At 36.0% G+C, this 24,167-nt stretch overlaps 1 protein-coding gene across 2 annotated transcripts; it reads right to left on the bottom strand.

Annotated features, from left to right (window-relative positions):
- Nucleotides 1-755: 755 nt before the first annotated feature.
- Nucleotides 756-23,924, bottom strand: LOC134585881 (NLR family CARD domain-containing protein 4-like). 2 transcript variants are annotated; one of them, XM_063441365.1, is made up of 9 exons: nt 23,799-23,924; nt 20,836-20,884; nt 18,461-18,721; nt 15,068-16,960; nt 14,070-14,162; nt 13,087-13,257; nt 9,444-9,536; nt 9,190-9,357; nt 756-1,743 (listed from the first exon to the last, which is right to left on the bottom strand). In XM_063441365.1, coding segments are annotated over exons 2-9 (3,009 nt in total). In that variant the 5' UTR covers nt 20,837-20,884; nt 23,799-23,924; the 3' UTR covers nt 756-1,414. The 2 variants fall into 2 exon arrangements, with proteins under 2 accessions (XP_063297435.1, XP_063297434.1); XM_063441364.1 differs by having other exon boundaries at nt 23,804-23,924.
- Nucleotides 23,925-24,167: the final 243 nt, after the last annotated feature.

The raw sequence follows: 24,167 nt of genomic DNA, 5'->3' as shown, positions 1-24,167 counted from the left end.
AAAGAGGTAAATTATGGTTGAACAGACATATCGCTCAAATTCCAGGTTTTGTTTTGGTTAAAACTTGTACATTTGCATCTGTTCTTAAGGGGTTACAAAAGTCAAACAAACTGTATATTGCAAAAATAGTTTCACACTAGGATTTATGAGAAAATGCCTACCAACCCAAGTGGCAATGTCCTATCTTCCACTCAAAGTTTGCTCCTGGTAGTACTAGCTGCTTGATACAGCTTACTGCTGTTTTGCCAAAGCATATGAGGATCTGTCTCAACATTCTATACTTGATTGATGCACTCTACCCCACCAAAAGGTATATCCCTAGATGTTTTAAACCTACAGCTTACATGATGTCATTCTAAAAGCATTCCAAAGGTATGCAAAGCATCAAGAGAGTTGTAGTTCTATAACATCTCGGGATCTACCTTTTGTGCACCCCTGCCCTACACTATCCTCACTGCCTGGGTTAGTATGTATGGAGCTCTTTCAAAATCAGCAATGGTACACACTGGGCTCTCCGCTGTCCCATTTCCTGCTTGGGTTTTTTCTAAAGCCATTCTTTGAAGAGGTCAGAATAGATGGTGGTACATCTTGAGAAAAACATAAAGTAGCTGCATACACATATGATGTTATTCTTATGTATGGGAACCCACAAATTTCATTGACAAATATTATGAAAGCTTTTTGTGAATATGGTTTAATGTCCAACCTTAAATTAAATGCTGATTAGTCCAAAATCTTAAACATAACTCTTACTAAGTCCCAGTCTACTCTTATACGGGGACAATTCCCCTTCACCTGATATAGTTTCCAAATTAAATATTGAGACATTTGGATGGTATTTTTCTCTTTTCTCGGAATAGGACATAAAGTTGCTGCATACATAGATGATGTTAAGTTTATGATTGGGAACCCACATTTTTCATTGACAAATATTCTAAAAGTTTTTCGTGAAAATGGTTTCCTGTCCAACTTTGAATTAAATACTGATAAGTCTAAAATCTTGATTATTACCCATTCTACTGCTCTTATACGGGGGCAGTTCCCTTTCGCCTGATATAGAATCAAAATGATATTTAGGTATTTATTTTTCTCTGGCTACACAACTAGTTGTAATGTGGTGCCTATGGTTGCTCTATATTATTGCTCTCTAACTCAGTAACACTAAAATAATAATGCAGCAATGGGTGGATACAATTTTATAAGAGCCATTTAAAGTTACTATGTTGTAATTTTGGCCTTAAATTTTAAATTCACCTTCTATTCATTTTGAATTCCTGATTATTCTCAATTAGTGAATACTCCTTTATTTGTAGAAACATTGCAAAAATCAGCTCAAGTATCTGCTGCTTTAGATTAATTATATGAATATTATTACAAAAAGAAAAAACACTGTTATCTGCTTTCAACTTCTAAGTTAACAGCTTGAAAAAATGTGGACACCTGTCTCTTCTTGCCTATGGATCATATTTTTAGATTTTTTGATTCTGTCCAAGTCAAAAGTATCCAGCTCCCAATTATTCAGTTCCATTGTGCATAAAAACTGTAAGTCAGAAATTACACAACTCAGTTTTGCCACCAAGACTGAATCTGGTGTAAACAAATTCTCTGTACTGAAGTTTAAGTATGTGAGTTTTGTTAGATTTTGTAGTACGTCCATTAAGGCAATCCATCCGTCACTCGTTGCACGGTTATTCGACAAGTCCAGAAATTCAAGCTTTTTAGATTCATTCCTAAAATGGGTAGCTGCAAACAAGACAGTGTGATATTGTAAATGATCTACTGAATATACTGCAGTTTATGAAATGTCAGTGAGGTTTCTCTTGTAAATTTTCACATGATCAGAAATTCACCTACAAAACTGACTGAACGTCTTGACAGAAATAATTAAAATAACATAACAAAGTAGTAATGTTTCATATTAAAATAAATAAATAAAACAGGTCCCCGACATGAGCAGTACTTGTGTTAAATTGGGCTTGGCACAATAAAAAGTTCTACAATGTTACACCAGATACCTATACGCCTGTTGAAATATAGCTTAGAAGATGAGGCAAAACAATTTTATGAGATAACAGTCAGAAAACACAAGGATGTAAACAGCCTTCTCTTCTGTTACTTATTACCCCGGTATCTATCAACACAAGACTGTACAGTTTATAGTGTACCTATACAAAGGGAATCTATTTCATTTACATATCAGTGTGATCTCACTCACAATGAGGTCCAGTAGAGAAATGCCATGTAAATCTATTCTACACAAAAGATAAAGCAAAAATACGCAATCATTTTGACCTTTTCCCGGAATGTGCATCAGAAACCTTTCTAGTGTTGTTGAGAAAGATATCCATGTTAATTACACTTAGTGAATTAGACCCTAGACTTTAGAATTTGACCCTAACCATATGTAAATACACTAAAACAGGTTATAAGAAGACCCAGAAAAAGGAACACATTGTAACCATCAGTTTTAAATAATTGTCAGTTTCAATGTGAGTTCAGTTAAGGGGGGCACTTATTTTCTTACACTGCATTAAGACTTTCTGGGCCTTGATAGGGACTGATGAACTGGCATAGCCTCTGCTGCAACTTACTCAGCCAGACTCTATTAAGCGACAATGTAGAGAAGGGGTGCATTAGTACCTGAGGGATTGCCTTAGATGACCAACATTTGCAACTGCAACAACATGATCACACCCCCTCCTTCTGATTGACTGTAAAATATTACTCATTAATAGTCCACTTAACCCCTTCAGGACGGAGTCAATAGTGAACGTTCTGATCAAAACAAAACGTAAACAAAAACTGGAATTTGCGCTATATGTCTGTTCACCCGTAGTTCCCCTCTTTCAAATTATATGCACCCACACTTATTATATATAATTTTGTTCAGGAGAAACAGGGCTTTAATCTATCATTCACTATTCATATATGGAACATAATTTATTATGAACAAAATTGAAAAAAATGTGAGAAAATAAGATTTTTTTTAAAATTTGCATTTCCGTCTGACATTTTAACTGTGAATGTCATAATACTGGTTTTACTGCAAATAAATGCACATATTTGTAATCAGCGATGTCTCACGAGTACAACAGTATCCCCCATTAACAGGTTTTATGTTGTTTTGGAAAGTTACAGGGTCAAATATAGAACATTCCATTTTTAAATTGAAATTTTCCAGATTAGTAATGTTACCTTTGAGACGGTGTGGTAGCCAGGAATGAGAATTACCTCCATAATGGCATAGCATTTGAAAAAGTAGACAAGCCAAGGTATTGAAAGTGGGGTATGTTTAGTCTTTTTTAGTAGCCACTTAGTCACAAACACTGGCCAAAGTTAGCGTTCATATTTGTTTTTGTGTGAAAAAAGCAAAAAACGAATATTTGGCCAGTGTTTGTGACTAAGTGGCTACTAAGAAAGACTGGACATACCCCACTTGCAATACCTCGGGTTGTCTACTTTTGCAAATGGTATGCCATCATGGGGGTAATTCTCATTCCTGGGCTACCTTACGCTCTCAAAGGCAACATTACCAATCTGGCAAATTTCAATGTGAAAAAAATGAAATGCAAGCCTTATATGTGACTCTCTAACTTTCCAAAACATCATAAAACCTGTACATGGGGGGTACTGTTATTCTCGGGAGACTTCACTAAACACAAATATTAGTGTTTTAAAACAGTAAAACATATTACAACAATAATATAGACCATAAAAGTGCAGTTCGCTTGTAAAAAATGCGAAAAAAGTAACTTTTACTTAAAATATCATCGTTGTAATACAATTTACCAGTTTGAAACACTAATATTTGAGTTCAGCGAAGTCTCCTGAGTAAAACAGTACCCCCTATGTACAGGTTTTATGTTGTCTTGGAGAGTTACAGGGTCACATATAGTGCTTGCGAATTAAATTCTCTGCACTTTCTCCCTGTGTTGTCAGGCATGTCAATCAAATTTTAATTAATCAAATCACATAATTACGTTAAAAGATTATTTAAATATACACGTAGAATTTTAATATATATGCATTTAAAGGTATTTAAATTCTACGTGTATACTAATGTAATTTTTTATGTAATTATATGTATTTATCTATATATATATATATTTGCGGTTATTTGTATTTTATATATAGATAGATATATATAGAATGTCATTCTAAGTGTATTTTGTTACCGATATATATATATTAATAACAAAATACAGTTAGAATGAAATTACATATGCATATATAATTTATATTAAATTTTGTTTCAATATTTTATTTATTTATTTTATTATTTTAATTATACATATTTATATATAATATATATATGTACATCTATTATATATATATAATATATATACATATTATATATATGTAACGTCATTCTAAGTGCATTTTAATATTAATATATATACTTATATTAATATTAAAATACACTTTGTATGACGTTACATATATATAATATGTATATATATTATATATAAATATATATATACATATTATATATATATAAAATTATATTTATTTTATTTTTACACATGTCTAATTTATTTTTTTTACACCTCCTACCAGCAGGGGGACTGTCTGATATTTCAAACAGTCCCCCTGCTGGCAGATCCATAGCCAGCTATAGGGGGGCCATGTGATCGCTCTTTGAGAGCGATCACATGGCCCCCGGGGGCCTCATTTGCCGGAAGGGGGCTGCCTGGGCTGTCAGGCAGTCCCCCAGAAGAGGATCGCGGCAGAGGTAAGTAAATCATACCTCCTGGGGCTGCAAGCCGTTACGGCGTACCATGCCGTCGCAACGGCTTTAAAGCCCATTTAATGCGTGACGGCATGGTACGTCGTAACGGCGGGAAGGGGTTAAAATTGTTGCGTATGAGTAAGCTAATCAGAAGCAAGAGCATTGTAAGAAAAAATAAGTAGTTCAAATAAATAACTTTTATTTATTATATTCTTTAGGGTTCTGTGGAAATAAATGTTATTCGTTGGAATGGGTTTTGAATTACTTATATATTAAATTGCACATTGGATGTGAAACCACTTTAAAATTGGTAGATAAGAAAGATATATATATATATATATATATATATATATATATATTTATCATACAAAATACACAATCCAGCACACTCGCTTATTTACTAAACAATGATTTAAAATCTTACAGATTGTAATAGTTTTATTTAAAAACACCTCACCAAGGCAAAAAATAATGGAGGTTTTTGTTACATTATATGAACATATATTGCATAATCCTGCTACAACGTTAATGTACCTCATTCAGGTGAGTGCAGCCCTCTTGGTTTCATTTATATATATTTATTTATTTATATATATTTTGTCACTCATTTGATTGGTAAGTGTTTTATTGCTTTATGCATATAATGTCACATTACTGTAAACTCTGTGATCTTGAAAAAGACCCTTAGGGGTCAAAACGTCGATCGTATTACAGATGTAAACTTTTTTTGCTATTAATTCACGATTTACTTTCACAAGACCTGAGAGCGCACCCCTGATATTATAGAGTGCCCCCCCAAATTAATACACTGCATCCCTCCCTCCCTCAAATTAATAGAGTGCCCCTCCCTCAAATTAATACACTGCACTTCCTCCCTTAAATTAATACAGTGCCCCTTCCTTCATATTAATACACTGTCCTCCCTCCCTCAAATTAATACAGTGCCCCCCTCAAATTAATAGTGTGCCCCCACCCTCCCTCAAATTAATACAGTTCCCTTCCCTCAAATTAATAGAGTGCTCCCTCCCTCAAATAATAGATTGCCCCATCCCTCCCCCAAATTAATACAGTGCCCCCTCTCTTCCTCAAATTAATACAGTGCCCCCCTACCCCAAGCCCCTTTCTCCTACCTTACAATCTGCTGTCTGTCCTTCAGTTCCAGCTCCAGCCCAGAAGCTCCTCTGGCACTGCGAGCAGGAGGGAAGGGGGAGTAGCTGCTCTGGTCTGCTCAGCAGACACACAGACACTCTGTCCTCTTGTGGCTGGGAGAGCAAGAATCTGGAAATATTTTTTCTGTCGCAGTCACAGCAGAAAGCGGCCCCAGGGCAGACAGGCCGCAAATATGTTCACTGTGGGCCGCATGTTTGTCATGCTTGCCATACAGTGTTTTAAAAAACCTCCACACTAACCTCCACACTAAAGAACAAAAGGATGTTTTAATCGCTCTGGCTGCTTTACATGCAGCCACATGATCAGCAGCAGCAGATCATGTGATCTATATGATCACTTGTCCCTGCGGACTGTCCTATGTAGGGAAGACAGACCTGACCATTAGAGACCAAATTCGAGGACATCGGTCAGGGATTATGACAGTCTTCCGTGACCTAAGGACTGATAAACCAGTGGCTAAACACTTTCTGGCAACCGAACAGTGTTTGCCCACACTACTTATTATAGCAATTGATCATGTCCCTCATGGGGTTGATAGATCTAAATTTATTTTACAGCGTGAGGCATTTTGGATTCATAAATTGGATACAGTGGCCCCCCAGGGACTGGACTTAATGAAAATATAGTATACTCAATGTTCCTCTAATGTGTCTAAGTTTATGTTGTTTTCCTCCCGCAAGATAGGATGATATTATATGGCTGAATTATTATTATATTTTTGTCTTGTTTATAATTGTCATCATATATAAGATAAGATGGTATGCCCCGGATTGAGATTATTTTTTATAGTTTTTTATTTTTTCTTTATTTTATTTTTTGTCTCTTCATCTATACTTATTAGTCATGGGTACAGTTATATACATATTATAATTTTATTTAGTTTATATTGAACAAGATATTTGAATTCATATGATGTCCCAGAGTGGGGGCATTTATCTTCTCTACACACTATATAAGCTTAATATTCATTTGTATAGTTACACAATTCTTAAAATCATGTTTCATATATGTATACTTTATGGATTATACTGTATGATCCCGTTTTGGGATACAGGTATATATGATGTATAATACCCTTATGTATTACTGACAGTTTAAACCACTTTTGTGTGCTACATTTTTTTTCACTTCATTCATATAATCATTTCACATGTTTTTGAAATACATGTTTTCTATTTCTTCACTCTCACTCCTTTATTCATCACTTTGGCATGCTTACTGTCAGATTTTTTCTATTTTTACATTGGATATTTTTATATATCCAATGAATATATATATATATATATACACTGAACAAAATTATAAATGCAACACTTTTGTTTTTGCCCCCATTTTTTATGAGCTGAATTTAAAGATTTAAGACGTTTTCTATGTACACAAAAGGCCTATTTCTCTCAAATTAAATCTGTGTTAATGAGCACTTCTCCTTTGTCGAAATAATCCATCCACCTCACAGGTGTGGCATATCAAGATGCTGATTAGACAGCATGATTATTCCACTGGAGTGCTTTAGGCTGGCCACAATAAAAGGCCACTCTAAAATGCAGTTTTACTGTATTGAGGGGGAACGGGGGGAAACTAGTCAGTATCTGGTGTGACCACCATTTGCCTCACGCAGGGCAACACATCTCCTTTGCATAGAGTTGATTAGGTTGTTGATTGTGTTGTTGTTGGTCCACTCCTCTTCAATGGCTGTATGAAGTTGCTGGATATTGGCAGGACCTGGAACACACTGTACACGGTCGTAAACGCCGATTGATAGCATCCCAAAACATGCTCAATGGGTGACATGTCCGGTGAGTATGCTGGCCATGCAAGAACTGGGATGTTTTCAGCTTCCAGGAATTGTGTACATATCCTTACATGGGGCCATGCATTATCATGCTGCAACATGAGGTAATGGTCGTGGATGAATGGCATAACAATTGGCCTCAGGATCTCGTCACGGTATCTCTGTGCATTCAAAATGTCATCAATAAAATGCACCTGTGTTCATTGTCCATAACATACGCCTGCCCACACCATAACCCCACCGCCACCATGGGCCACTCGATCCACAACATTGACATCAGCAAACCGCTCACCCACATGATGCCATACACGCTGTCTGCCATCTGCCCTGTACAGTGAAAACCAGGATTTATCTGAAGAGAACACCTCTTCAAAGTGCCAGAAGCCATCGCATGTGAGCATTTGCCCACTGAAGTCGGTTACGACGACTGCAGAAATTATTTGGTTATGCAAACCGATTGTTGCAGCAGCTGTCCGGGTGGCTGGTGTGGCAGTGTGAGGGAACACTGCTATATTAGCCCCAGAATGGCACTTTCAGTGTTCCCTGACTAGAGGGGTTAAAAATCAGGTTGCTCTAGTACATCAATTAGGGAGCTACATAAACCCTATGCAGAGGGAAATCAGTCTCTCCTGTGAAGAGCTGCGGCGGAGACAGAGAGACTGTGAGTCAAAAAGACTGCTGAAACTGTATGGGAACAAAAATGTATTTTGCAAGCCTTTATTTGTATTTGTTAAACTACTGGGTTCATCTTAGCTGCCCAGTAGCATAGAACGGGTACTCTATGTTAGTTAGTCTCCAGTGTGGAGTAGGAGTTTTTTGGGGGGTTTCATGTTTTGCTGTGGCTCAATTGGGGCCTGCTTGCTAAATAAAGCTTTCCTTATATTGGAAGAAAAAACTATTTCTGTTGTTTATGACCCAAGACCCGGCCAGCCTGCCACAGTGGTCTCAGACGATCTTGGAGGTGAAGATGCTGGATGTGGAGGTCATGGGCTGGTGTGGTTACATGTGGTCTGCAGTTGTGAGTCTGGTTGGATGTACTGCCAAATTCTCTGAAACACCTTTGGCAACGGCTTATGGTAGAGAAATGAACATTCAATTCACGGGCAACAGCTCTGGTGAACATTCCTGCAGTCAGCATGCCAATTGCATGCTCTTTCAAAATCTGTGACATCTGTGACATTGTGCTGTGTGATAAAACTGCACATTTTAGAGTGGCCTTTTATTGTGGACAGCCTAAGGCACACCTGTGTATCAATCATGCTGTCTAATCATCCTGATATGCCACACCTGTGAGGTGGATGGATTATCTCGGCAAAGGAGAAGTGCTCACTAACACAGATTTAGACAGATTTGTGAACAATATTTGAGAGAAATAGGCCTTTTGTGTACATAGAAAAAGTCTTAGATCTTTGAGTTCAGCTCATTAAAAAATCAAAAACAAAAGAGTTGCGCTTATAATTTTGTTCAGTGTATGCCTACACATTTTAAATGGGCTTACCTAATTTTATCATGTCAGTGTCTGCCAGGTTCCATCTTTTAATTGCAAGTTTTGACAAACCCGTTGCCTTCCGAAGTTGAAACAGTAATGCATCTAGGCAAAGTTTCACATCACTACCTCCAGGCAGCAAAAGTGTTTTCAGTGTGGGCAGATAGATCAAAGCTTTCACTGTAACCAAACAGAAATTATTATTTCTTTAGTATATATACCTTATATTGAATCTGAAACGTACAAAAATGTTTTTAGAGGCCTACCAAGTTCTTCCATTGACTGACTTTCATCCTCTTCTAAATAGTTTTCAGAGAAATCAAGCACGGCAATTTTAGGCAATGTTTTCAAATTCTGAGCTATAAAAATATTAAAAATTGTGAGAATATTAATTTATGATTAGAAACATGCATCACATGTGAGCTTAAATGTATTGAATGTATTTATAACGGTGTGGAATATTACAGATTGTAAAAAATGCATTTGATTTCTTTATAAAAAGGGCATAAGAGACACTCACCAGACAAATGCTTAACCCCTTAAGGACCGCTGACGGTTCAGGACCGTCAGCGGTAAAACGTGCGTTTGGACCGCTGACGGTCCTGAACCGTCATAACGGTTTTGGGCTACTTACCTGATCGCCGTCGGTCCCACGGCGGCGATCAGCTCTCCTCCCGGTCCAGGGGGGTTGCCTGTCTGCCCGGGCAGCCCCCCCTCGGCAGATCAGGACCCTCACTCGATCACATGACCGCAATAGGGGTCTTTGTATCTGCCTGCAGGGGGACTGTCTGTGCTGACAGGCAGTCTCCCTGCAAGTGAAAAATCACAAATAAAGTTTTAAAATAAAGTAATAAGTGTGAAAAAAATAATAATATGTGTATATATATATATGCTATATATACATGTATTATATCTATATATACCTATATATAATATATGTATATATATCATATATATATAATGTCACACTAAGTGTATTTTTATATTTATATATACGTATATAATTATAAAAATACACTTATATTTAAATTACACACGAATATATACAATATATATAATAACTATATATATGGTATATATATATTATTATAAAATACAAATAATATGTTAATAAAAATAAATAACAAAAAATAAAAATAATTTTTAATAATTAAAAAAAAATTATATCTATATATTCAGTTTTATTCTAACAGTATTTTGATATTGATATATATATATTTATATCAAAATACACTTAGAATGTAATGATATATATATCTATGAATAAATAAATAAATAAAAATAATACGAAATATACATATGTCCACATACATAATTACATAAATAATTTCATAAATATACACGTAGACGTCAAATATATAAATATGTATATATATTAAAATTCTACGTGCATATTTATGTAATATTTTTACCTAATTAAGTAATTTTAATGATTGCAATTTGAGGGACCTGCCTGCCAACCCAGGCCAAAAGTCCAGATAATTTAATTTGCTAGCACTGTGTTTAACCCTGTAACTTTCTATGACACCCTAAATCCTGTACATGGGGGTACTGTTTTACTCGGGAGACTTCGCTGAACACAAATATTAGTGTTTCAAAACAGTAAAACATATCACAGCGATGATATTGTCAGTGAAAGTGAAGTTTTTTGCATTTTTCACACACAAACAGCTCTTTCACTGAGGATATTATTGCTGTGATATATTTTACTGTTCTGATACACTAATATTTGTGTTCAGCGAAGTCTCCTGAGTATAACAGTACCCCACATGTAGAGGTTTTATAGTGTTTGTGAAAGTTACAGGGTCAAATATAAGGCTTGATTTTACTTTTTTTTTTTTTATTGAAATTTGTCAGATTGGTTAGGTTGCCTTTGAGAGCGTATGGTAGCCAAGGAATGAGAATTAGCCCCATGATGGCATACCATTTGCAAAAGAAGACAACCCAAGGTATTGCAAATGGGGTATGTTCAGCTTTTTTTAGTAGCCACTTAGTCACAAACACCGGCCAAAGTTAGCGGTTTTTGCATTTTTAACACACAAACAAATATAAATGCTAACTTTGGCCAGTGTTTGTGACTAGGTGGCTACTAAAAAAGACTGGACATACCCCATTTTGAATACCCTGGGTTGTCTACTTTAAAAAATATGTACATGTTAGGTGTGTTTCGGGGATTTATGACAGATAACGGTGTAACAATGTCACTATTGATACATTTAAAATATATATATATTGAAACAGCAATTTCCTACTTGTATTTATAGGCCTATAACTTGCAAAAAAAAGCAATAAAGCATGTAAACACTGGGTGTTTTTAAACTCGGGACAAAATTTTGAATCTATTTAGCAGTTTTTTTCATTAGCTTTTGTAGATAAGTAAAAGATTTTTCAAGTAAAAGTCCAAAAACATGTTTTTTTTTTTATTTTTCACCATATTTTATTATTTTTTTTAAATACAATATATGACATAATATAAATACTGGTATGTAAAGAAAGCCCTTCTTGTCGTGAAAAAAACAATATATAACTTGTATGGGAACCGTAAATGAGAGAGCGGAAAATTACAGCTAAACACAAACACCACAAAAGTGTTAAAACTGCTCTGGTCCTTAACGTACAAACATCGCAAAAACAGGCCGGTCCTGAAGGGGTTAAAGGAACACTAGTCACCAAAACAACTTTAGCTTAATAAGGCAGCTTTGGTGTATAAATCATGCCCCTGATGTTTTACTGCTAAATTCTCCGTCATTTACAAGTTAAATCACTTTGTTTATGTAGCCCTAGTCACACCTCCCTGCATGTGACTTGCAAAGCCTTCTTAAACACTTCCTGTAAAGAGTCATCTAATGTTTACACTTCCCTTATTGCAAATTCGGTTTAATTTAGAATTTAGAAAGGACCACTATAGGCACCCAGACCACTTCAGCTTAATGAAGTGGTCTGGGTGCCTGGTCCATCTAGGGATAACCCTTTTTTCTATAAACATAGCAGTTTCAGAGAAACTGCTATGTTTATATTAGGGTTAATCCAGCCTCTAGTGGTTGTCTCATTGACAGCCACTAGAGGGCTTCCGCGCTTCTCACTGTGAAAATCACAGTAAGAAGACGCCAGCGTCCATAGGAAAGCATTGTTAATGCTTTCCTATGAGACTGGCTGAATACGCATGCGGCTCTTGCCGAGGAGGCAGAGAGGAGGAGGAGAGCTCCCCGCCCGGCGCTGGAGAAAGAGGTAAGTTTAATCCCTTTCTCTCCATCCAGCCCGGCGGGAGGGGGACCCTGAGGGTGGGGGCACCCTCAGGGCACTATAGTGCCAGGAAAACAAGTATGTTTTCCTGGCACTATAGTGGTCCTTTAATATGTCTCTCAATATTCTACTCTATGTTATTTAATATGTCCGATGATATTCAACGGGGATGACCACTATCTCCTCTTTTAAAGAAAACCTAAACATCCGAAATCAGAAAAGGAAACCCATACCACACATGGTCCATCATAAACAGGGTTTTTTGGAGAATAATTTTCTTGCATATGACTGCATTTATCAGAACCAATAATAAACATTAATATTTTATTTTTTGTAATTTCCTTTCTTTTGATGTTAGTTTTAGCAAGTGCCATTTTGCACACGCTAGAGTCATCGTCAGCAAGAAACACAACTTTAACTGTACTTTTGTACCTCTATTGTCCAAAAAGCTTTACACCACTACTGGAGTTAAACGCCATAGTAAAATGTGAAACTTTTTGTTCGGAAAACCAATAATTGGCCTAACAAAAAAACATTTTTTTGTATTTTACCACGAGCAGTAATTTCTTCCCCTAAATGTTTTATGGTTACACACTAAATGTATCCACTAGTTATTGCAATAGAAGATAAGGATGTATTGTAAAACATTAGGAACCTAGTACTTACAAATAATCTTCAGTGCATTCCCAGTCAAACTGCAGTTAGATAGCTTGAGTTCTTCAAGCTGTGGACAGCTGGATGCAATAGCTCGAGCTATGTATTCAATGCCTTTCCCAATTTCAGGCAAAATGGATAAATTCAACATTTTTAATTTGCTTAATTTTTCAATACCTTCAGCTGTAAATTTAATAAAAACAATTTTAGTACGAAATGATTTTATATTTGAATTACCAATATGAGTGAGTAAGATTGGATTAAAATATTTTACTCTCTCACAAACCACAGGGCTATCAGACAGCTACATAACAGATAGCCATAAAACATTTTATACACATTTATTTTTATACTAAAGATAACATACATAGCAATAGAATAGGCTTATGCATAATAATACTGCCCAGTGAAACAGTGACAAGCGGGCTGCATACCTCTATATTACACAGACACTACAAGAACATATCAAAATGCCCTATAATATGTCTTATATATGAGTGCAGTATAGTTTATGAGGCATAACCTCTTTTACACATATGCTGTACAACAAATCTGGATAAACATTCTGCAACCGAGAGAAAGAAAGAAAATGTATTTGAGCTATTCCTGAGTTTGTGTAATTCAGCTGTAAATATAATTACTTATTTTATTTCATTTTATTTTTTGCTGATTTAATACTGGGCTTACTTTTTCCAAACAGGAAGAGATATTGTGTAGCAATTGTTTTACATTTGATAGCTCTGTATTTTGTTGTATTAAAACAACCTACAACCTACAGATAATGTATATATTTTTTTTTTGGGGGGGGGGGGGGGGGGGGGGGGGGGACTATTTAACATTATAATGTTAAGAACTATCCTTTTAAAAGGGATCTGTGTGTGTTGCAAATTCGGAATTTTGAGTAATAACAGGTTGCAAACTATTGATAACATAACAATATTCATGTCCATGTCCAAAAATATTTATATACATTAATAAAACATTGTGATACTCACCAAGTATTTGTGCATCCTTCTCAACCATTTTTATGTTTTCTAAAATTAATTTTTCAATGTTCACTAATTTACATATTCCACAGAGAAGACCATCTATAAAAGATATCTAATTAATAATCAAATATACATACTATTGTTCATAATAAAATGTAAAATATTCTTGCTGCATGTGCTTTCTATACATGTAAAATATTGTATGCAATGTCCACCTTGTTGCACTCTTAATTTAGAAAAAGTAATGGTTAGAGAGCAGTTCACATGTTACTGAACTTCAACTCTCATGATTCTCTGGCTGTCTATTTTATTCAAAGAACCATGGGAGTTGTAGTTCAGCAACATCTGGAGGGCCAGAGTTTGGAGAACCCTGTTTTAGAGAATTGTGAAGTTTGTCAAGACTGGTGTATAACAGTTAAAGCAAATAAAGTGTGCATGCACTGAACTAATATTTTATACTGTCCTGGCTATAGCACCTATCCTCAGAACATTATAAAATTGCTGGTGTTCTCAAAGCAAATTCACTAGGACACCATAATCACCACAGTTTAAAGTGTCATATTGGAATTGCTATAACAAATAATTGGAGTTCTTTTTCTTGACGTACATTTTTGTAACGGAAAACGCTAAGTGGAGGTCGGAAAGTAAAGGTGGACCCAAGTAACTTGCAGACTTAAATACAAAGGTGGACCCAAGTAAACACTTATTTTAGATGCAAACATTTACTGTCTGTTGGTATTAACAAATAAGATCCTTTTTTTTTTTTTACCAACAAGCATGGAAATAAACCATAGGTGTTTTTTAGGTCTATGTTTTTTGTTTGTTATTTTTGAGGAGGGGGAACAAAAACTCACAGATTACTAGATTATATATAGATATGTGTACAGGTTTAAATTATCTGTTACTGATTAATGACTAGGTTGGTTTATGTCTAAGCAACTATAAGTACTTATTGTTTCATAAAGTCTCAGGAGAAAGAACAAAAGAAAGACACATTTGTTTACCTGGTTGGTGTTGAAGTTGTCTATTGGAAATACTTAATGTTCTTATTACTGTCATGTCTGCAATTCTTCTCTCATCTTCAATACAAAGTGGTGTATGGTCAACAATTAGATCTTGCAGGTTTCTGCAAGACTCCAGAATGCCTGTAATAGCACCAGTGACTCCTGCACTATTTTTTATCTTGAGTCTCAGGCGTCTAGCCGAGCAGCATATTTTACTAAGGTACCGTATGTCTTGTCTATTTAGCTTATCAAAGTTCTTAAGTGTGACTTCTAGTGTCTGTAGATTTTGATTCCAATTAAAAAATAGTTTTACTGCCTTTTCAGAAATGTAAGTGCTGATCTGATCGTTTGGAGTTCTTTGTTTTGAAGGGTTACTTTCACAAATTCCAGATAACTCCAACTTGATAATTTCCAATGCACTTAGACAATTTGGTAAGTGCTCAAAGAATTCAAAATGCTGGGATGATATGTTGTTGGTGTTAATGTATAAATATTTATCTGCAAAAAGTGATTTAAATTCGTTACTCAACTCTGTTTTGGTTGAGCTTTCATAAAAAAGATTAACTCCAAACTCAGCTAAATCAATACTGTTGCTAGTAATATCTTTGTTGCATACTGCAACAATGTGGTTTAGAACTTTATGAGTGGCTGTCTTGGATGATCCACAAGTATATAAAAGTAGATTGCTGTACTTATTAGTAATATCGTGAATGGAGTCTATTCTGTTCAAGTATGACTGCCCTTCATTAACATATCTTGTCTCTTCAGAACATAGCAACTGAGAGAGTCTTCTTCCTGCGACATATTCTTGGAAGGATTTATGGAAGAATCTGTAAGTAGGTCTATGTCTCTGGGCAGTATATTTATTCAAGAGGCCAATATTCAACAACACATCTTCTTGGATATCGGGCAAGTGATCCTCTCGAAAGTCAAACATATGATCAAACAATCCTCTTAAAGCCAAGTTTCCACAGCACTTGATGTTCTCTTTTACAATATGTTTTTTTATTTTACTAGTTTTGTACTTGCCTCTTTCAATCATCAGTTCGTATAAAGTGCAGAACAAAGCTGTTTGGGTGTTCATCTGGAAATCTTTTTCCCCCATCCGTAAGGCACAGGCTATTACTACAAACAAAGGTGTCTTCATGAGATTTTTAATGAAAATAGAATCCTCTAAAGTGGCCAACAAGTCCTTAGCTTCATCTTCCACCAGAACATTTTCAATCAGTTCTTTAGCACTTTCTTCAGTGAAATCACTTGTTTCAACTATCAAAGCTCCAAATTTTCTAACTTTCCCTATTGTTTCTGTTCTTGTACTAACAATAACTGTACTATTGAATCTGGGATTTTGTTTTATAAGTTCATCGATTTGTTTGCAGCTGTCAGCTTGAAATTCATCATAACCATCCAATAAGAACAACACCTCCTGCCCTAGTTTCCATATTTCATCCATGAACTTTTTTTTTTGCCATTGTGAATTAATGGGAAAAAGTTGGTCATCTAGAGTTTCATACAGCGCATCACTTGCACTGCGAAGAGTGACAAAAAAAACAAGTTTGTAACTTGATAATGATTTACATTCATCAGTGGCCCACATAAGAGCAATTCTCTTGAGAATAGTTGTTTTTCCTTTCCCTGCTTCTCCTTCAATAATACAAGGACTTCTGAGCTTGTTTAAAATTTCCACTAGGGTCAGCTGTTTCTTCTTGCGATTAAGTGTGTCTTTTTCCCATAACAAGGGATCTTTGAATGTTGTCTCCAAATCAAATAAGATATCAATACCTGTTTCGTCCCCCAGAGGATTAAATTTTTGAAACAACGGGGATTGATATAAATTCTTTAAATATTTAGACAAATCTTCTAATTCCTTTTTTGTATCAATGCCCATCGTATCTAATGAGAGAATTAGAAATCAGTCTGTTATTATCTAGAATAAAATGCATTCCTTTAAACAAGAAATAATTCTGCTGCTAAATTAGTGGGACATTAGAGAGAAAACATTAGTTCTATAACTGATCAACAAGAAAGTAAGGTACTTTCATCCATTCAAGATCTTTCCCACTGGGTTATCATGTAAAACTGTCACAACAGTCAAGCAACACAGTAGTGAGAGCATTGTAGGTAATTACATATTTAGTTTTCCAAAGTATTGCTGCTTCTGGATTAATGACAAGTGCTATCAAAGTTGGAGAACTAAAGTCACAGTCGTTACATGTAGACCACGGCCTACACCATAGAAGCAATTGCAGCTGAGGAGTTACTACTCCCTAAGCAGAACTGTTGTGAGGACATCTAGTCTACAGGAAGGGATACAACATTTGGAGAACAGGTAGATATCTGGGAGACAGTTAAACATTGATGGTGAAGGGGAGGGAAGGGTTTGGCCACAACGGATTTTTCCCATCTCAGTCATAGTCATGTGCAACTACATTGCAGTAGGGTTTACTATCTAAATCCTATGTACAAAATATTATGTAAAATAATGAGGTCAAAAAATACAATCTTCTAATGCTAACCAGATGTACACAGAGAAAGAGTGGAGAAGAATGATTTTTCCCCTTTCAGGGACACAATGGAAATCACCTCAAATTGGGGTTTTCACCTTCATTTGGATCAGCAACAGAAATCATGGAAGTGTAAATGGTTGGTGGACACTTTTAACTTATATGATTATGAACATGCTGTCGGAATAGGGATTGTGTAAGATAGGGAATAATGGGATACTTAGCTGTTGACACTACTTTGTTTGTCTAGGGGACAGTATTTTATTTGATGCTTATGAAAATAATAGAATAGGCTTGCTTCGTCTTTGCAGGTGCTGGGTTTATTTCTGTGGACTAGTAAATCAAGTTGTTCCACAATGTTACATACAGCAGGTAATCTTGCTGGATGGATGTCAACACAATTTAAGAATGTTCATAGAAACAGCACAGAGTTTATAGACAGAATCAGTCATTTACACATATTACATCACTATGATGAAATAATAATATACCAAAAGGTCAGTCACAGAGAGAATGCATTAATGTGACAAAATAAGTTGGAACCAAGCAAGGGTTGCTGATGTTAAATTTCTCTGGTTTAAAATAGTCTATGAGTATCAGAAAATGCAAGTGTGCATAAAAAAATATATCCAGTCATTTAAGGAACTATTAATATGATACATATTTTGTTTAATGAAAGGACCTTTACTGAGGTCCCAACACATCGATGGATAATATGATTTGCTGTGGAGGGGTATAATTGCAATTTATCAATATTTAACACAATTTAATAAAAATAATAATACTTTTTTTTATTATCTCATATTTTTATCACATTTGTAATAAGGCATCAAGTGCAATCAGGGATTTTATTTTTTTTAGCATAAAACATATTAGATATAATACTCACTTTGTCCAATCAGATCGTGATAGAAATGTGAATCTCGATTTTCAAGCAATTTCAGAAAACATATGCAGGCTTCATTCCCTTTTTTTAAAATCATAGTAACCAATTCTCTTGCGACATCTTGATCTACCTTTGCAGAAAGTACAAACTCCATCTCATCCATAGAAAGGATGCATTGTGCATAGAGCTCATCAGCAATCTGTTTAGCAATTACCCTTCCTAATCTCTGGGTAAGCTCTGAGAACTTTGTCCGTATTAGGTTCACTAAGGAAAACATATAACATGGAATCAACATCAAAACAAACATGTAACATGGAAAGTAAAATTATGAAGACATAAGTGAACATGAAAACTCTACTCTTTTCTGATTGACGGCCACTCATCTTTCCTTAACTGACGCTGTGATTGCTGTGAAACTGCTGGACCAGGCATGTTAGTTGAGCGGCCATTGGTCAGGTAACAGTATTGTCTGACCCAACATGGCTGTTCAACCAGATTCAAAAGTGATGTTATTGAACGTGATATTAAGAAAATCAATCTACATCATTTAGATATTAAGTTCTCTTAGGGGAACATATAACAAGGAATAAACGTTGTGAGATTGTAAAGACATTAGTCAATATGAAGAAAAGGAAAGTAACCACCTTTTTTACTCCCTACCGCTTGGACCCAGTGACCTAAACAGCAAACAGGGCACTATAGCATTAGGAATTTACATTTGTATTAGTATTCTTTAATTATATTATTTTAGATGCTGTATGTTGATTTTTGTTTGTGAGGAAAATTCACTTTGTATCTGGCTGAGCAGTCATTTTGGGTCAGGCTGTACTGTTTTCTGACCCACTGCTACTCATCATTACTAGTTTGCCTCTGTAATTGCTCTATGCGAAAGTGCGGCAGCTGGCAAGGTGGGCTGGGTGGCAGTGGGTCGAATAACAACAGAAGCAAACAAACAAAAAAACTTAAAATATTCTAAAAAAAAAAAAGAATACATTTACATAATTTAAAGAAAATTGTTGTTTCATTAAATTTGATTAAATAAAATTTTTTTTTTTTTAAGTGAAATGTTGATGACAGTTCATCCCCTCTGTGCTGCTTGGACTACCATGGAAGTATTAGCCTGAGCAATGGGAGTCTGTAAGTGCCAGTTGACCGCTTGCAGACTATCGCATCAGTCCATTTCTTGGTGATTTGGTATGGCTAGAAAGAAGTGTATAATCCCTGCCTTAGCAATACCTCCAGTAGTGGCTGGGCTGGGGGTGGCCAGAGACATGTATTTAGTTTTAACTGCTAAAAACCGGTTTAACACTAAATGGAGGAACAGCGCCAGGGAACTTGAAGGCACTATAACCAATTCAATGATATGAAATGGTTATAGTGCCTACAGTGTCACTTTAAAATAAGCGGGAATTTAAAACTTTAACCCCTTAAGGACACATGACGTGTGTGACATGTCATGATTCCCTTTTATTCCAGAAGTTTGGTCCTTAAGGTGTTAAACTAATTATTTTAAGCTTTGAATGCACTATATACAATACAGATTAATTTGCTCTGAGGGACAGGCATTGAGGGCCAGAAGTTCTTGAGGAGGAACTTCTATTATCTCCCCTAAGCTAAGCCCTGCAGTTCAGGGCTTAGTACATTGGCTGAAGGTGTAAACTGACTTAACCTTTTTAACTGAATCTAATCACATTTAATACTTTTCAATAATGAAATCCAATATACAAACAGTCATACCACATCCATATTTCTGTTGGGCTTCGTTAATTCCAGTTCTATAGCGACCTAAGAGAGTTCCCTTTGCTGTCATAGCAATGTTTTCAAGTGATTTACATATGTTTGTAACCATGAAGATGATACAAATAACAAATCTGATAATGTTACTATGTTCAATATGCATATACTTTTTTTTTTTTTTAAATCAGCAATATCATTATAAAATACCTATTCTGAGTGTGTCCCACAGTTCTATTTTTTTTTTTCAGTTCGTTTCTGTTTATTACACAGAGTTGGATTTATATCTCACTGGTTCCTAGACAGGTTAACAATTTCAGTCCCTCATACAGGGACATGGGCTCAGACAGATACTACTAGCTGCATCATCCACAATTTATTACCTCACTACTCAGCTGACCTGACTTACTAGCTGGGCACATTAAAACATTGTGTGGACCAACAGACATATAATCATCACCTCTCTGCATATCGCAGGTGACAAGGCCACTGGTCCATCAACAGAAAGGTTCTGTCTGATACCTAGGTGGGTGCCTTAGGCTCGCTTATAGGTTATCTGACTGTGCTGATAGAGCATTTTGATTATGGTGTGTAAGTAGTATAGTACACTTTTTTGAAATTAAATAAATAGTATAAACACTTACTTGTGAGTCAAATTGTAGAGTTAATGTTACAAAAAAAATTCTGATTCTCCTGGGAAATAAATAAAACAAACAGTATTACAAACATTGGAAGTGTTTAAACTTTACAGGGTTATTTTACCATTTCATGCATGGGGGAAGGGGTGGAAGCAAGAGGCATAGGGAAACTTTAGTGTTAGGAACACAGTTTTGTATTCCTAACACTATAGTGTGCCTTTAAATGTCATTGGAGGGAATCAGACCCTGGTTATAGGTAGTGTAATGAGGGATTAGGCTAGATTTGGTATGGCTGAAGGGTAATACGTAGTGGTCTTGTCTCTCATGTTGAGATATCTTAATGTAGTCTAGTGAAGTGAACAGATGATAGTAAGTTCTCTTAAACTGAGGAACCAAAGAAAGCTAAATAAGTGGCGGTATTTATGTCATGATTGCGTGTGGTTCGAAAGGTGCTGCATCAATGAGATAGGACCATGACCGACAAGATATCTGAGGATAGGTAATATGGAGGGTGGATGAAAAGTACTTGATGTTTAACGCCTAACCAATTTAGAAGATGACAGAAATTTGTTAAACAATATTAAATTCCAGCCAACTCGTGAAAATGTACACTCTTACAAAGCTTGTAATGGAGAACAAGATACGTGATCAGTGACAAGTTGTCAATTCCTGGGATATGGTCCTATATCAAGAAAGTAGTTAATAGCAGTTGACCAAGTCAGTATTGTCATGAAGTGCATATGTCAAGATCTGCTCGAGGCACATATAGACACGTAAGATATGACATAGGTGAGCAAGAATAATTGAACGACCCTTGAGTTTTGAAATAGGAATCGAGGACAACTTAATTGCATATTACCAACTTGACAGGGAAAGCAATAGTTCAAAATATATACTTGCGTACACCCACCCCCACCCACCATATACCTACCTATATACTTACATATGTAGATATGTATATTTTGCTTATCTACAGCTTTGAGCCAGGTATAACCCTGATCCAGTCAGTTGTGACACCTGCAATTTAGGGGAGCCAAATTGAATGACATAGTATAGAAAATAATATGTCTTAGTAAGGGGCCCAATACCGTAAGCTGAAAGAGGCATGCTGTGATGCTTATATGTAGATGAGAAGCTGAATTGTACTAGTAGTGAATTTCGCCCTGAATGAGCATAGGAGCTTCTATGTACGAGGGGGGAGTGGCTTAACCTAATTATTAGCATAATAGATACATCCCAAATCTGCGTGGTAACGTATGCAATCTGTATCCTAGTCTACTTGAAATGTAGACAGATACTCAATATCCTGTTGGACTTCTTGAACGAACAGAAACATGTACTGAATATTGAGGTATGTAATGTATGCTTGAATGCATATGGAGGACCCTGCGAGGGTCAGTGTAAAGAGACAGACCCTTGTTAAAGGCAGAGTTGCAAATGTAAAACAAATAACACTCTTCCTGTAGGAATATTAATTTGTCAGGAGAGTGTCAGCTGGAAATCTTAATTAGCATAGAGAAATAATAAATATCTGAATGAATGAATAAATAAATAAATGCTTATCAAACCAACTCCATAACCAAAAGGTGGTGGGCAAAAACAGAAAAAAATTAACTAAAGCCAAGTGGCTAATCCTCCAAAAACTCAGCAAGAGATTCCCTATTGTTCAGACTCTAGACCAGGCCTGTCCAACTTGCGGCCCCCCAGATGTTGCCGAACTACAACTCCCATGATTCTTTTAATGAGGCAGATAGCCAGGGAATCATGGGAGTTGTAGTTCGGCAACATCTGGGGGGCCGCAGGTTGGAGAGCCCTGCTCTTTTGATCAGGTCTTATGGTTTGCATTGCTTTAAGGTTATCTGTGCTGGGTACATTTTTATTGCTCGTTAGTGTAATTAAAGAAACACTCCAAGCACCATTACAACTACAGCAACTGATCGGCTTACAGCTCGGAAGAGCTAACTGAAGCACCAGCTTAGGAGCTTCTGGCTCTCTGTCGTCAGTAGCAGAGGCAAAGAGAGGCACCCCAAAGACTCCAGATAAGAAGTCAGTCTGCTCTAAAATAGGTTGACTTCTTACAAGTTGGGGGTTGGAGTGGTTGCTATGCCGTGGCATTCTTGACACTATAACCACTCAAGTGTGCTGTTGTGGTTATGGTGCTTGGTGTTTTTTTTTTAATGTTACTTAGATAAATATTTTTGCACTTTTTAAAAATAATTTCTATGTCTGCAAAAACATTAAAAAAAGAATGTGGAAAAAAATATGCAGTTCTTGTATAGTTTTTGTTTTGTCTTGACATGTGTTTTGTCCCCTGAGCATGGTTTAAGTGTGCAAACTATTTAAAGGTTTACTCCAAGCACCATGACCACTTCAGTGATTTAAATAGTGATTTCACTATAAAACGCTTCAATTTTAACCCTTTTGCTGCCAGAAGATGGGCATTGCAAAACAGTTTGCCCCATTACCAGGGGCCAGGGTACTTCTGGCATCATAACCACGACAGCGGGCTGTAGTGGTTTTGACGCTTGGAGTAACCCTTTAACCCCTTAAGGACACATGACATGTGTGACATGTCATGATTCCCTTTTATTCCAGAAGTTTGGTCCTTAAGGGGTTAAAGTTACATATAACTACCTTGTACTGTTTTACCTAAAGAATGAATTGCAGTGTATTGAACGATTACAGCTTAAATTAGTATTGTGGTTTTAGCTGAATTAGGGAATTTCCCTACATTATGTTTTAATGTTTGGTGAATACTTTAGTCAATGATTTTCAAATCACCCATTTCTTCACAAATTGTATATTTTAATTGATTTCAACAGATTACATTTAAATCAATGTGAAAGCAAACAACTCCAGTTCTCTAAAGCTCACTGGCAATGGAAGAGTTAAATCAATACTTAATCTGGCAGAAACAGAACGTTTCTGTACTATACAGTATCTGGAAGAAACAGGATACATTAGTATACTTTACCTGACAGGAGCATGCAGTAGTAGATGGTGTACAGTACAGTCTTCCTCGCTGTAGATCATGTGGTCTCATGTATACGTTCAGTCAGTGTCTTTTTATTATTGAAAGGTGCAGGAAACGTATTGAGCTGCTGATTCCTGCTGAATTGGTGAAACGAAGTTTAAAATGACTTTTTTAACTTCCTGTTCCTGGATACTCTTGTTCCTGCAATGCTATGAAGAAATCAGCAATGTGTGTGTGTCTCAATGCTTTTGTTTATTCATTACTGCAATGCGTTAACCCCTTAAGGGACAATAAGGCATGTCTTGACACAAAAGGGATCGAGGTTAGATATGGAAGTGTGACAAATATATACTTATTTTAATTG

The sequence above is a fragment of the Pelobates fuscus genome, chromosome 2 (genome assembly GCF_036172605.1).
Source record: "Pelobates fuscus isolate aPelFus1 chromosome 2, aPelFus1.pri, whole genome shotgun sequence".
In the NCBI taxonomy this organism is placed as follows: Eukaryota; Metazoa; Chordata; class Amphibia; order Anura; family Pelobatidae; genus Pelobates; species Pelobates fuscus.
This window is presented reverse-complemented; position numbering and strand designations above follow the sequence as displayed.